The sequence below is a fragment of the Mandrillus leucophaeus genome, unplaced genomic scaffold, assembly GCF_000951045.1.
Source record: "Mandrillus leucophaeus isolate KB7577 unplaced genomic scaffold, Mleu.le_1.0 Scaffold365, whole genome shotgun sequence".
NCBI classification, from domain to species: Eukaryota; Metazoa; Chordata; class Mammalia; order Primates; family Cercopithecidae; genus Mandrillus; species Mandrillus leucophaeus.
The window spans coordinates 480,024-494,635 of NW_012103865.1; the positions used below are offsets into that span (position 1 = coordinate 480,024).

At 47.1% G+C, this 14,612-nt stretch overlaps 2 protein-coding genes and 1 gene segment (V, D, J or C); all 3 read left to right on the forward strand.

Moving 5' to 3' along the window:
- Positions 1–14,612, forward strand: part of LOC105546604 — a 261,509-nt gene that overhangs the window by 200,085 nt on the left and 46,812 nt on the right. The window lies entirely within an intron of this gene.
- Positions 1–14,612, forward strand: part of LOC105546599 — a 135,936-nt gene that overhangs the window by 78,702 nt on the left and 42,622 nt on the right.
- LOC105546591 (putative trypsin-6) lies at positions 4,054–8,894 on the forward strand. 3 transcript variants are annotated; one of them, XM_011989841.1, is made up of 6 exons: positions 4,836–4,875; positions 5,899–6,058; positions 6,901–6,942; positions 7,597–7,850; positions 8,251–8,387; positions 8,691–8,894. In XM_011989841.1, the coding sequence occupies exons 1-6, from the start codon at positions 4,836–4,838 to the stop codon at positions 8,841–8,843; spliced, it is 786 nt and encodes a 261-aa protein (XP_011845231.1). In that variant the 3' UTR covers positions 8,844–8,894. The 3 variants fall into 3 exon arrangements, with proteins under 3 accessions (XP_011845230.1, XP_011845231.1, XP_011845233.1); XM_011989840.1 differs by lacking the exons at positions 4,836–4,875; positions 6,901–6,942 and adding an exon at positions 4,054–4,135; XM_011989843.1 differs by lacking the exon at positions 6,901–6,942.

Below are 14,612 nucleotides of genomic sequence, written 5' to 3' on the forward strand. Positions count from 1 at the left end.
GACATAAGTATACCAATGGCCTCCAGACGCCTGCTTCCACCTCCTACCTGGGCCACGTAGACTCTTTACACAGGAGAGTGAGTCACCCCACTCAGAAGGGTTGTCAGCAGAAACAGGGCATGAAAATCACAGATAACCATGGCGTTTCTTCCAAGTGTTCAGTGTAAAATAAACCACCACCACCAACAAAAACACCTAACAAGCAAAAAAAGGCTTAATCAAAATCCAAGACAAAATGCTGAGTGAGAGGCAGGCCATGTGGTTGCATGTTCTCAGGCCACACAGCTTTCCCAGTCCATTTGCTCACATGGAACCATGAGATGTGAAGGTCTCCAGAGTGTGTGGTCGGGATCGAGGCTGCTACTGTTCACCTGTGGGTCCAGACAATAGGGCAAAGAAGCAGAAAGCTGCAACTCTGTCCACCACCACGGCTTATGCCCTCCTTCCCACAGAGGCTCTGAAGAGCCCCCATTTCAGCCTTCACACAAAACATCTCCTTCTGAATCACCACAGCCAGGCTGGAGTGCCGTGGCATCGTCTCTCCTCACTACAGCCTCTGCCTCCCGGGTTCAAGTGATTCAGCCTCCCAAGTACCTAGGATTACAGGCACCTGCCACCATGCCCAGCTAATTTTTTTTTTTTTTTTTTTTTTTTTTGTATTCTTGGTAGAAACAGGGTTTCACCATGTTGGCCAGGTTGGTTTTGTTGTCCTGACCTCAAGTAATCCAAAGTGTTGGGATTACAGGCATGAGCCACTGCTACTGGCCCAGGACCCACTTAAAAAAAATAATAATTTCTACTTTTATTTTAGATTCAGGGGGTACATGTGCAGGTTTGTTACATGGGTATATTGTGTGATGCTGAGGTTTGGGGCACAAATGATCTCATCACTCAGGCAGTGAGCATAGCACCCAATAGGTAGTTTTTCAGCCCTTTCCACCCTCCTTCTCTCTTCCCTCTAGTAGTTGCAGTGTCTACTCTTCCCATCTTTATACCCATGTATACCCAATGCTCAGCTCGCACTTATAGATGAGAACGTGATATTTGGTTTTCTGTTCCTATGTTAATTTGCTTAGGATTATGGTCTCCACCTCCATCCATGTTGCTGCAAATAACATGATTTCATTCTTTTCATGGCTGCATAGTATTCCACTGTGTATATGTACCACATTTCCTTTATCCGGTCTACCGCTGATGGCCACCTAGGTTGATTCCATGGCTTTGCTACGGTGAATAGTGCTGTTACGGATATGCAAGAGCAACTCTTTTTGGCAGAACAATTATTTTCCTTTGGGTAAATGCCCAGTAAAGGAATGCTGGGTGCAATCATAGTTCCGTTTTAAATTATTTCAGAAATCTCCAAAGTGCTTTCTGCATTACTTTTTCCAGGAACTAATTTACACTCGGGCCAACAGTGTACACACGTTCCCTTTCCTCTGCAGCCTCAACAGCATCTTCCATTTTTTTGACATTTTAATAATAGCCACCCTGCAGCCAAGCTCTTTCAAGGCCAATGTGGGGAAGAGCCACAAACCTCCCTTTTGTCGAACAGAATTATTGCCTGCACACTGGTAGAGTTCTTGAATTCATCTGTCTCTCATTGTTTGGTTTTCATAGAAAAACCAAAGGAAAAGTAGTATGACATTCCACACCTGAACCAGTTTGTAGCCACCAGAGCCTGCTGGGAAGGGTCCCTCAAGCATGCATTGATCTTGTCACCTAGAATTTGAGAGATCAAGAAGCCAGATAGCAAACGACCATACAACTGCCCATCAGCGCCCATCCTTTCACAGGATTAGCTCAATTCTGGCTCTGCAGACACTGGCAGCCACACGTCACAAACCCTGGGTCTCTGTGGGCTTCCCTCATCACCCAGGGCCACAATGGGCTGCCTGTCCTAGGCAGAGACACAGCAACATTTTCTTAAACTGAAATGAGGCATAAATTCCCTTCACCAATAATCATCTGAGGGCACAGTCCCTGCCTCCTTCCTTGGGGATTTTAAAACACACATCTCTCTGAACAAACAGGTAGGTGAGTCTGACTTTAAATGGAGGAAAATCGGGATGAATTGGGGTATCAGGAATGAATCCCCAAGTGTTTTTGTGTTGGGACAAGCATCCACATCCCAAACTGTACCTGGAGATGGAGAAAAATGCAGGAGAGAAGACAAAAAATGGGGGACAAAGTGATTGAAAGTCATTGAAAGCTTCTCTCATGGTTCTTTCCAGCTCTGGTTGCTGTGCCAAGGTCTTGAGTGCAGGGAGGGCCGGCTCTGGCTGGGAGCTGTTGCTTTGGGAGATGGAAGTGTCACTTTACCTCCAGAAAACTCATTCAATCATCTGTAAAATGATCATTTGATCATCTGTAAAATGTAAAATCCCAAGGTGGTTGTGATGATAAAGTGAAAAAAGCATTCTTAACTTATATGAGTTACCTGCTGTATAGGAAGTTACGTGGTATATAGTAAGCACACAGATATGATTCACTGTTATCATAATTGAAGGACAGTGGTTTGGTGTGCTAAGCACTAAACACAAGACAGAAAGGTATCTTAGAGAAGTAGACAAAGAAATCTATAGTTCAGAATGAACAGTACCAAGAATGGCATGTTCTCCAAATTGAGCTTGGGCAGCTGGATCTGAGCCTATCCTACACATCTGAGTCTACAGTATGAGGTAACAGTCTCCACCTACAGCTACATTCTCTGCCTGCAAGGTCATTCCTTTTTGAAGAAAGATGACCCCAGAATGTACTGTGATCATTTAAGGAAGAGCACAAAATACTAGAGAAGGCTAGTCTTCAAGCTCTAGATACAGAAAATCCTCATATTTATGGCTGTTACTTTTCAGACAGAGAGTCAGAGCCACAAGCACTAATCCAAAAACCTCCTTTTCCAAAAATTTTTTCCATCTTCTACCAAGGTTCACCTCCGTGTTTAATGCACACTGGTGTCGACAGTTGCTAGAGCAAGAATCTCTCCCTATCCTCTAAGGCAGGAGTTCTATGACCCATCCAGGCCATGACTGCCATGTAGATGACACACCTCTCTGGTCAGGCATAACTGGCCAAGCCTGAGATAGCCAGGTTTTGGAGCATTGATAATATGGGCTTTTCCTTTGTTGTCCCTAAATATGTTGTTTCATTTTGTCCCCTTGTCATGGGGGGACTCAGAAATTTGGTGGTGCAATTGGACAGGGCCGGGGGCTAGAGGGAGGAAGCAAATGGAAACCATTTAGAGGGGGTACAGGTAGAGAGGGTATCTCTGAGCAGTGGATCTCCTGGCTGTGGGGAAGCTGGCTCTGCGGCCATGCCAGGAGCTAAACCCGGAGGTTCTCTCTGTGTCCTCTGAACTCCACGGGCCCCACTTTGGCATTTTCTCCAATTGTCTCTGGTTTCCATTTGCTTCCTCCCTCTAGCCCCCTAGCCATGTTCAATTGCACCACCAAATTTCTGAGTTTTCTCATTTTGTTCACCATCTCCAGAACATAACTGTTTCCTTTACCTTTCAAGGAATTCAAACTTGAGCTCTGCTCATTCCTGCCCATCACCAACCTGAGCTCAGAGTTGCTGAGAAGAGAAAGCACCCTCATAAGGAAGCTCCTCCTTTCTTTACATCATTAGACTTGAGCGCAGACAACATCTCCATCTCCACACTGCTCTGGCCAAGTTATGCCTCAGTCAATTACACAACTGTGTCTTAGTAGCCTTGGTAGGGCCCAAATCAGGATATTCTCTGAGAAGATTCACTTTGTACTGAGCCCAGCATAATCTCACTGCATCTAAAATAGAAAATTCTAGACCCACCCCTCCACATCTTCCTTACTGAACCCAATATGTGACCCAATTACCATGTGCTTATATCTCTACCTACTGCTCATTCTCAGATCAGATCATAACCCAGGTTTACCATGGTCCAAACTCTGATATCTGATCAGGGGCATGTCATTCTGGTTAATGCTGTCAGCCCCGAACAGGTGGGTCACTTTGCATCATGCTGAGTGCAGGTTGCCAGGGCCACCGTGAGGTTGCATAAAAAGAACCTATGACAGGATGCACATGAGACAGACAAATGTCTTCACATTGAAAAAGGGGAGGAGTGCACCATTGGTTTTCCATCCTCCAAATGTACTGAGTAAGCTCCTACCTACCCTGTGCCCCCTGCTTCTTTGAAACACTTCCCATCCTTGAGCCTTAGTAGGAAGGAGAACCACCCGGAAGCCCAGAATCGTATAGAATGTTGAGTCTCCCTTCTCCTTACCCCTTCGTGTTGGAATTCTCGTTCCCCAAAGCCTTGGATTTGACCTTCCCACACACTGACTAGAGAGAAGCATCTTCATGTTCACAGGAATAGGCCTTAGATAAGACTTTGCTCCTCTCACTGGGGCTCCAGGACACCGAAAAGCCAAGCTTGTTACCAACGCTTGCCCTTCCTTAAGTACATTAAATACATCCCCAATAGTTAAAAGGATTCTTAAACAGCCAGGCCATTCTCCCTCCTTCTAACCCTCATCTCCTTGGCCTAAGAAAGCCCAGCTGTGTGATCCGGGCTTTGGCTTCCCCTGTCTTCCCCATCCCAGCATCCTTGCAGGAAACAGCCGGTCTCCCTCTCTGCTCTGAGAAGGCAAGTTTCCTTATCACCTGTGAATCACAAACCCACAGAGTGGCCAAACATAGCCGAGCTGATGAAAGACCCGGGAAAGGGAAAAGCTGCAGGTGTGTTTGTACTGCGAGAAAACTGTACCGTGACCCACACCTCACAGACACCTCCTCTTCCGATCCTCGGGAGGTATAAAGGTGGGCCTTCCACCACCAGTCAGGCACTCTCTACCACCATGAATCCACTCCTGATCTTTGCCTTTGTGGGAGCTACTGGTGAGATTCATGCCCCGTCTCAGGCCCCACCCACCATCCTTCCTGGCAGACACATGCCCTTCCATTCTTGCTACCTCTCCTCTTTTGACGTGCTCTGATATTGTATTTCCTCCATCTGGTTTCTCTACTTCCCATCCTCCTTGGGCTCTCTTTAAGCCTCACCTGTTTCACCTTCTCCCTGACTTCACTCCCACCACTGTCATTCATCCATATCTGCACTGTGGTTGGTAAAACTGGGAGACCAGGTGGGGCTGGCCCATGAAATGAAGCAGCAGTCTTCAGGCTTGGCTCCAACAGCACCAGAATAGCACCACTATACCTGCTCTTAACCTCGAATGCACCCGGGGAGGTTGAAAAATTACTGATGCCAGAGACTAAACTCTAGAAGTTCTAACTTCATGTTTCTGGGGGTGTAGCCTGTGTACTAAGCTTTTAAGCTTCCTAGGTGATTTTTAACATTCCAGGCATGCAGCCAAGGTTAAGAATTGCTGTTCTATTGGCCAATAACAACATCTACCTATGTTCTTCCGAAGTGAACCTGGGGGCTGCTGTCACCTCTGCCCTGACTGCACATATCTGAGCTGACAGGGAAGCTGGTCATGGCCAGGTCTACACAGCCAAGGGGTTTTCCTAGCTTGGGGAAAGTATCCTGACAATCCAGGGCTCAAATTGCCAGAGGAAGTGCACAGACGATCAATAAAAGAGAGAAGCACACAGTGGGTGATCAACCACATCCCAACTCCAATCCCACTGGAAGCACTGTGAGGACATTCCTTGAGACCTCAGCCTGGTTATCCCAGGAAAGACCTGAGCCCCCACTGGGCACCTATCTATATACCCTGCAGACACAAAGACTTGGGAGCCACATCCAGTGATGCTCACCAGGGGTGGCAGTGCTCCCTCCCTTGCCTAGCCTCACTGTGCTTGTTAAGTATTTCTAATTAGCAGAAAGCAACCACAGGCTAGGAGCACTACCCCTAATATGCCACTAAGATGCCTTCTCCCTTCCCATCTCCACTCCAGTTGCTGCCCCCTTTGACGATGATGACAAGATCGTTGGGGGCTACACCTGTGGGAAGAATTCTCTCCCCTACCAGGTGTCCCTGAATTCTGGCTACCACTTCTGCGGTGGCTCCCTCATTAACAAACAGTGGGTGGTGTCAGCAGGTCACTGCTACAAGACGTAAGTGTGGGGCCCCTGACGGCAAAGCTCCCAGCCAGGCTGCCTGGTGGAGCATGACTTCAGCCCAGAGAAATACTGAGGTTGGGTAAGATGGAGGGGAGAGATGGTGAAGAAGAAAACTTGTTGGCAGCAGCTGACTCTCCAGAGCAGAGAGTGAACACAAGACAGGAACCTCTCACACCCAGGAAAATCCATGAAACAGCAAGGGCTGTGGTCATAAAAGCAGGCAGGGATGATCTTGGGGTGGTCAGAGGTAGTGAGAAAAGCAGGCAAGTACCTTTTGCTGGTTAGCTACACATTAAAGCCACCTTAGAAAGAATTCAAAAATACTAATGCCTGTGTCCCATCCCAGGGCGATTAACTTAAAATTTTCAGAAAGAGGGTGTGAATATCTAAGAGACAGGTGTCCCTGAATTCTGGCTCCCACTTCTGCCGTGGCTCCCTCATTAACAAACAGTGGGTGGTGTCAGCAGATCACTGCTACAAGCCATAAGTGTGGGGCCCCTGACTGCAAAGCTCTCAGCCAGGCTGCCTGGGCAAGCTTGGCTTCAGTCCAGGGAAGTACTGAGGTTGGGTAAGATGGAGGGGAAAGGTGGTAGAGAAGAAAACTTGTTGGCAGCAGCTGACTGTCCAGAGCAGAGAGTGAACACAAGACAGGAACCTCTCACACCCCGGCAAATCCATGAAACAGCAAGGGTTGTGGTCATAAAAGCAGGCAGGAATGATCTTGGAGTGGACTGAGCTAGTGAGAAAAGCAGGCAAGTACTTTTGCTGGTTAGCTACACATTAAAGCCACCTAAGAAAGAGTTTTTAAAAATACTGATGCCTATGTCCTATCCCAGGGCAATTAACTTAAAATTTCCAGGAAGAAGGTGTGAATATCAGTGAGTATTTCACACTCTACCTCTGGTAACTGTAGAGTGTACAGACAGAGCTGAGAACCACTGCCTACACCAAGAACTCTCAAACATGAGTATGCATCAGAACCACCTGCAGGCTTGTTAAGGCACAAATCACTGGGTCCCATCCCCAACATTCTGATCAGTAGGTGTGGGTAAGAACCAAGAATTTACATTTCTAACAAGTTCCCAGGAGATGCTAATGCTATGGATACCCTTGGATTAGATTACACAGAAGGGTGGTGCTCACCAGGACAAGAAAGGAGGGAGGAACAGGCACTGTGCACAACTAGCAAACACCTGGGGTGAAGAATGCTGGGAAAATGTCAAGTAGCTCCTTGTGCCCACAGTGCTATTGACTATGGAGATTGTGGGAAAGAGACTGGGTTGAGGAGCAGCCTCTGGTGGGATCACTTTGACTCTTCCCCAACCAACTACCACCAACAGCTGGAACAGAAAGGTCCTGGGTCTCATACCTATACTGACCCACATCCCTCTCCTACCCATGCGATATGGCTACACACCCAACACAAGCCTCCTGACCTGTCCATAAACAGGGAGCTTGAGGATGCTGGGGAAGGTGGGATGGGTGCCCCGACTGTGGGAGAAGGTCTTCACCATGCCTGCCCTGCCCATCGGCCGCATCCAGGTGAGACTGGGAGAGCACAATATCAAAGTCCTGGAGGGGAATGAGCAGTTCATCCATGCAGCCAAGATCATCTGCCACCCCAAATACAACAATGAGACTCTGGACAATGACATCATGCTGGTCAAACTCTCAACGCCTGCCATCATCAATGCCCTTGTGTCCACCATCTCTCTGCCCTCTGCCCTTGCAGCCGCTGGCACTGAGTGCCTCATCTCTGGCTGGGGCAACACTCTGAGCTTTGGTGGTGAGTGGGACCGTTTGTCCTTCTACTTCCCTCCATCCTCACAATTTGCAGAACAAAGCATGCCATTTACCTTGAATCCTCTCACTTCCAGGCTTAAAACACATTTCCAGTGACCATTACACACAGGCTCTGCACTGGGCACAAGAGAGATGCAAAGTCTCAAGGACTTGGCCCCTAAAATCAAAAGACAGGACAAATGGAGAACTTGCTATAATCACGTCTTGGGAGGGGCTCAACAATGATCATGTTGGGAACTAAAAGCCAGAGTCCCTTGCAGGACTTATGTTTTGGAGTCCTGTCCAGGGCAGTGTTCCTCTTCAATGTTCCATCCTAGATTATTGTCTCCTTCTAAAGCCTGACCCACATTTCTACTTTATTGATCTCTTCCTGATCCTCACAGCCGATTACCCGGATGAGCTGCAGTGCCTGGATGCTCCTGTGCTGACCCAGGCTAAGTGTGAAGCCTCCTACCCTGGAAAGGTTACCAGCAACATGTTCTATGTGGGCTTCCTTGAGGGAGGCAAGGATTCCTGCCAGGTGATTTGAACAACCCTTCCCATGCTGAGGCTCCCACCAATACCCAGGCCCCACCTGGGAAAAAGATTTGAACTCCCAAGGTGGGAGGCTAAGGAGCCTCCCTGCCGTGCCCCCATGGAGAAGTGAGGAAGGCTCCCTTGGGCTGCATGCTGTCTGCGTAGGAAGAACAGAGAACGGGCCACCGTGAGAAGGACGTGGAGCCACAGAGCTGCCTGGAAAGGGATCTTTTAACGTTCAGAGTAAATATAACTATTTTCCTCCTCCATCTCTCTCTTCATACAACTTCTCCCTTCTTCTCCCCAGCGTGACTCTGGTGGCCCTGTGGTCTGCAATGGACAGCTCCAAGGAGTTGTCTCCTGGGGCTATGGCTGCGCCCGGAAGAATAGGCCTGGAGTCTACACCAAGGTCTACAACTATGTGGACTGGATTAAGGACACCATAGCAGCCAACAGCTAAAGCCCCCGGTCCCCCTGCAGTCTCAATACCAATAAAGTGACCCTGCTCTCACTGTCTGTGTCTGTGCCTGCTCCCTCACACTCCACACTGGAAAGCATCCTCCAGTCTCAGGTCAGACAGGGCTGTCTCCCTTAAATATAAGCAGAGCCCCCAGCTCCCAAAATGTGTTGCATGGTACACTAGATTAGCACATACAAAGAGATGGAATCCAAAAATAATAAGAAGCTTGGGTGAAAGCAGGGCACTGTTTTCCAGAGGAAAGAGTGTTTCAGAAGGTGGTCTTTAGGGGGGCATTGATTTTTATTTGGGTTATCACAGTGGTTACAACTACTCTGCCTTCAGAACAATCACAGCACAGAAAATGTGTCAGCATCTTCGAGGTGGCCCAAAAAATCTGACCAGCTGAATCTTATTGCTAACATACAACAATAATGACAAACACTGTTGGTGATGACATGCCTCTCCCAGGAAAGTGTTGGCACCAAGCCCTGGACCAAGCCTGCCCTTCTCATACACCTGGAAAATCAGACTCAAGTAAATCTCCCTGGACCCCTAACTCTTCCCTCAATTCCCTAGTTCCATCTCTGTGAACAGGCTAGAGAGATGTCCAGCCTACCATAGTAGGAGCCAGACTGAGACTTGGGAATCAAGCCCAGTTCTGCACACTTTATTTTCGTCTTCTTTGCCTTTGGGGTAGGATGCCACAGTGAATCCCACAGCTAACATCAGCTCCCTACTCTGACCAGGGAAGGAAACTAGAGAGGGTCAGGATTCACCCATTTGATCAATTAACTGAGGAAGGATTCATTTTCAAAAAACTTGCTTGCCATTGAAACACTTCAAGTGAGTTATTTGAGAATCTTTTAAAAAGGTGGCTGGAAAGACATCTGAGGGCTGTGACACCATCCAGCCACTCTGATCACATGTTGACTGGTCTGTACCCACTGGATGCAGCAGCGGGAGGCAGGCCCCGCGGCATGTGTGGCACCTGCCAAAGCCCCCTCCTGGCAATTCTGAGAGGGCCCATGTTGGGGCCATAGCTCGTCCAAGCTCGTCACTGCAGATCCAAGCAAGTTTCTCTTTGAAATTCCACCTTCACCATCTGTCCCAAGCAGTTGTGGACACCCCTGGGAGCTGGTACCAAGGGCCAGGAGCAGCCAGGGGAGACAGACAAGTACAGAACACAATTCTAGTTAGTGAACAGAGCTCAGGCCTCCAAGTGTCCATGGAGAAGCGTGCAAATTGCAGTGATGAGTAGAGTAAAACTTCTACACGGAGTACAGCTTTCCTGGCAAACACAGGGGACTGCAGTCCACATGCTGTGGAATATACCCAAGTAAGCATCAGACACTTGTTTGGTAAACAGTAAATGTGTAAGACCAATTACCTTGAGAGGGCCATCTGTGCTCCAGATGTGTGGTTCATGTGAGGAGACTGCTACCACTCACTATCTTCAGAGGAAAACAGGGCTCAGGGCTCACACACGATGGACAGATACACACGGATCACCCAGAAATTCACTGCATACAAACATCACTTTGTTCAACATGGATTTTGTTTTCATGGAGTCCAAAGGCAGACCCTAGTTCATCTTAAAGCCTTGGGTTTGTCTGCTTTTGGAGATATACATCCAATAGATAGATACACAGAGAAGACATATACATTTTTTCCCTTTCTTACCATAATGTCAATGCCTCGCCTGAATATCATCATCACTCAAGAGTCAAGGGAGGAACCAAACACTTCATAGAAACAGGGCTGGGCAGGGAGTGTTAGTTTCCACTGTTTTCTGTCTCCATTCAGATCATTCCTATCAAAGCCCAGCTGGTTACCTGAAGCCAAGAGACAGACATAAGGATCCCAATGGCCTTCCAGACAGCTGCTTCCACCTCCTACCTGGGGCACTTACACTCTTTACAGAGAAAAGTGAGTCAACCCAATCAGAAGGGTTGCCAGCAGAAACAGGGCATGAAATCATAGATAACCATGGGATTTCTTCAAAGTGGTCAGTGTAAAATAAACCACCACTATCACCACCAAAAACACAAAACAAGCAAAAAAATGTTTATTCAAAATCCAAGACAAAATACTGTGGGAGAGCCAGGCCATGGGGTTGCCTTTTCTCAGGCCACACAATGGACTGCCTTTCCCAGTCCATTTGCTCACATGGAACCGTGAGATGTGAAGGTCTGCAGAGCCTGTGCTTGGGATCGAGGCTGGTACTGTTCACCTGTGGGTCCAGAACAAGGGCAAAGAGGCAGAAAACTGCAACTCTGTCCACCGCCACGGATTAGGCCCTCCTGCTAAGAGAGGCTCCGAAGAGCCCCCACCTCAGCCTTCACACAAAACATCTCCTTCTGGCTCAACTACAGCCAGACTGCAGTGCCGTAGCATAGTCTCTGCTCACTACAGCCTCCACCTCCCAGGTTCAAGAGATTCAGCCTCCCAAGTAGCTGGGATTACAAGTGTGAGCCACCATGCACAGCTAATTTTTGTTTTGTTTTGTTTTGTTTTAGATTTTTAGTAGAGACAGGATTTCACTATGTTGGCCAGGCTGGTTTTGAACTCCTGACCTGAAGTAATCCAAAGTGCTGGGAGGACAGGCGTGAGCCACTGCTCCTGGCCCAGGCTCCATTTTTTAAAAATAATTTCAACATTCATTTTAGATTCAGGGGCTACATGTGCAGGTTTGTTACGTGGGTGTATTGTGTGATGTTGAGCTTTGGGGCACAAATGATCTCATCACTCAGGCAGTGAGCATAGTATCCAATGGGTAGTTTTTCACCCTTTCCACCCTCCTTCCCTCTTCCCTCTAGTAGTTGCAGTGTCTACAGTTCCCATATTTATATCCATGTGTACCCAATGCTCAGTTCCCACTTATACATGAGAATGTGATATTTGGTTTCTGTTCCTATGTGAATTTGCTTAGGATTATGGTCTCCAAGTCAATCCATGTTGCTGAAAAGGACATGATTTCATTCTTCTCATGGACGCATAGTATTCCACGGTGTATATGTACCACATTTCCTTCATCCAGTCTAATGCTGATGGCCACCTAGGTTGATTCCATGGCTTTGCTACTATGAATAGTGCTGTGACGCACCTGCAAGAGCATGTGTCTTTTTGGCAGAACAATTATTTTCCTTTGGGTAAATGCCCAGTAAAGGAATTGCTGGGGAGAAAGGTAGCTCTGTTTTAAATTATTTCAGAAATTCTCAAACTGCTTTCTGCATTAATTCTTCCATTACCTAACTTACACTCTGGCCAACAGTGTATAAGCGTTCCCTTTGCTCTGCAGCCTCACCAGCATCTTCTGTATTTTTGATATTTTAATAGTAGCCACTCTGCAGCCAAGCTCTTTCAAGGCCAGTGTGGGGAAGAGCCACAAATATCCCTTTTCCAAAAGAGAATTCTTGCCTACCCACTGGTAGAATTCTTGTTTTCATCTGTCTTTCACTATCTGTTTTTCAAAAAAAAAACCAAAGGTAAAGTGGTATGATCTTCCACACCTGAACCAGTTTGTAGCCACCAGAGCCTGCCGGGAAGGGGCCCCTCAAGCATGCATTGATCTTGTCACCTGGAATTTGAGAGATCAACAAGCCCCATAGCAACTGACCGTACACCTGCCCATCAGCACCCATCCTTTCACGGGATTAGCTCAATTCTGGCTCTGAAGACACTAGCAGCCACAGGTGATAAACTCTGGGTCCCTGTGGGCTTCCCTTCTTACCCAGGACCACAATGGGCTGCCTGTTCTAGACAGAGACACAGCAACACTCTCTTAAACTGAAATTAAGCATAAAAATCTACTTCACTAATAATCATCTGAGGGCACAGTCCATGCCTCCTTCCTCTGGGATTTTAAAGCACACATCTATCTGACCCAAACATGTAGGTGAGACATGACTTTAAAGGTATGGATATCAGGATGAACTGAGGTATCAGGAGTGAATCCCAAGTGTTTTTGTGTGGGGACAGGCATCCACATCCCGAACTGTACCTGGAGATGGAGAAAATTGCAGGAGAGGAGAAGAGAAAAAAAAGGGGGACAAAATGGCTGAAAGTCATTGAAAGTTTCTCTCAAGGTTGTTTCTAGCTCTGGTTGCTTTGCCAAGGTCGTGAGTGCAGGCAAGGCCGGCTCTGGCTGGGAGCTGCTGCTCTGGGAGATGGAAGAGTCACTTCACCTCCAGAAAGCTCATTTGATCATCTGTAAAATGGGCAATCCCATAGGTGCTTGTGATAACAAAATGAATAAAACATTCTTAACTTATATGAGTTACATGCCATATAGGAAGTTACGTGGTATATAGTAAGCACACAGAAATGATTCACTGTTATCATAATTGAAGGACAGTGGTTTAGTGTGCTAAGCACTAAACACAAGTCAGAAAGATGTCTTGGAGAAGTAGACAAAGATACCTATAGTTCAGAATGAACAGTACCAAGATTGGCATGTCCTCCAAATTGAGCTTGGGCGGCTGGATCTGAGCCTATCCTACACATCTGAGTCTACAGTATGAGGTAACAGTCTCCACCTATGTTCTCTGCCTGTAAGGTCATTCCTTTTTGAAGAAAGCTGACCTCAGACTATAGTGTGATCATTTAATGAAGAGCACAAAATACTGGAGAAGGCTAGCCTTCAAGCTCTAGATACAGAAATCCTCATATTCTTGGGTGTTGCCTTTCAGACAGAGAGTCAGAACCACAAGCACAGATTCAAAAATCCCCGTTTCCAAAACCTTTTTCCACCTTCTACCAAGGTTCACCTCCCTGTTTAGTGCACACTGGTGTCGACAGTTGCTAGAGCAAGAGTCTCTCCTTATCCTCCAAGGCAGGAGTTCTGTGAAGACCCCATGATAAGGGGACAAAATGAAACAATGTGTTTAGGGACAACACAGGAAAAACCCATATTGTCAATGCTCTGAAACCCGGCTACCTCAGGCTTATCCAGTTATTCGTGAGCAGAGAAGTGTGTCATCTACATGGCGGTCATGGCCTGGATGAGTCTTGAACTGTGGCAAGGTAAGGCTCCGAGACAAGGTGCCAGGAGAAAGATGAATTGAATCATCTATTTCTGCTAGGAAGAAAAGACCAGGAAGGAATCAAATGTACCATTTGTCCTCTGGGGACCTCTGCCTTGATCCTCAATGAATCTCCTTTTAGATGCCACCTGCAGCAATTCCCACACTTCACAACGCTCTCCATGGCTTCCGTTGGCCTCATGATCAGCTCTGTCTGTATTCTTGGGCAAAACAGAATCCTTCTGAATCTCATTGTCTTCCTCTATAAATGGAAATAATTTTACTCTGCACAAATCACAATTAGCATGTTTTGGGGAAGTTAGAGTGCAAAACTCAGCATAAACGAAAAGCAATGCACCACTGTTGCTTATGTGAAAACTCTTGTAAAATAGTCAGGCACCGTGCACAATCTAAGGATAGCAGTGTCAGGTATGAGCCCATCAGTGACTAGAGGGGGTACAGGGTAGAGAGGGAATCTCTGAACAGCGGGTCTCCTGGCTGTGGGGAAGCTGGCTCAGCAGCCATTCCTGGAACTGAACCTGAAGGTACTCTCTGTGTCCTCTCAACTCCACAGACACCACTTTGGCATTTTTTCCAATTCTCTCTGGTTTCCATTTGCTTCCTCCCTCTAGCCCCCTGGCCATATGCAATTTCACCGCCAGGTTTCTGATCTTTTCTCATTTTGTTCACCATCTCCAAAACATCCCTGATTCTTTTACCTTTCAAAAATTCAAACTTGAACTCTGCT

What these genes read in the sequence shown, in the direction of transcription:
- LOC105546591 (XM_011989840.1), top strand. Translation starts at nt 4,054, where the DNA reads ATGCACATGAGACAGACAAATGTCTTCACATTGAAAAAGGGGAGGAGT. An exon ending in CAACACTCTGAGCTTTGGTG is followed by an intron (nt 7,851 to 8,250) that starts GTGAGTGGGACC and finishes TGATCCTCACAG; the next exon opens with CCGATTACCCGGATGAGCTG. An exon ending in GAGGCAAGGATTCCTGCCAG is followed by an intron (nt 8,388 to 8,690) that starts GTGATTTGAACA and finishes TCTTCTCCCCAG; the next exon opens with CGTGACTCTGGTGGCCCTGT.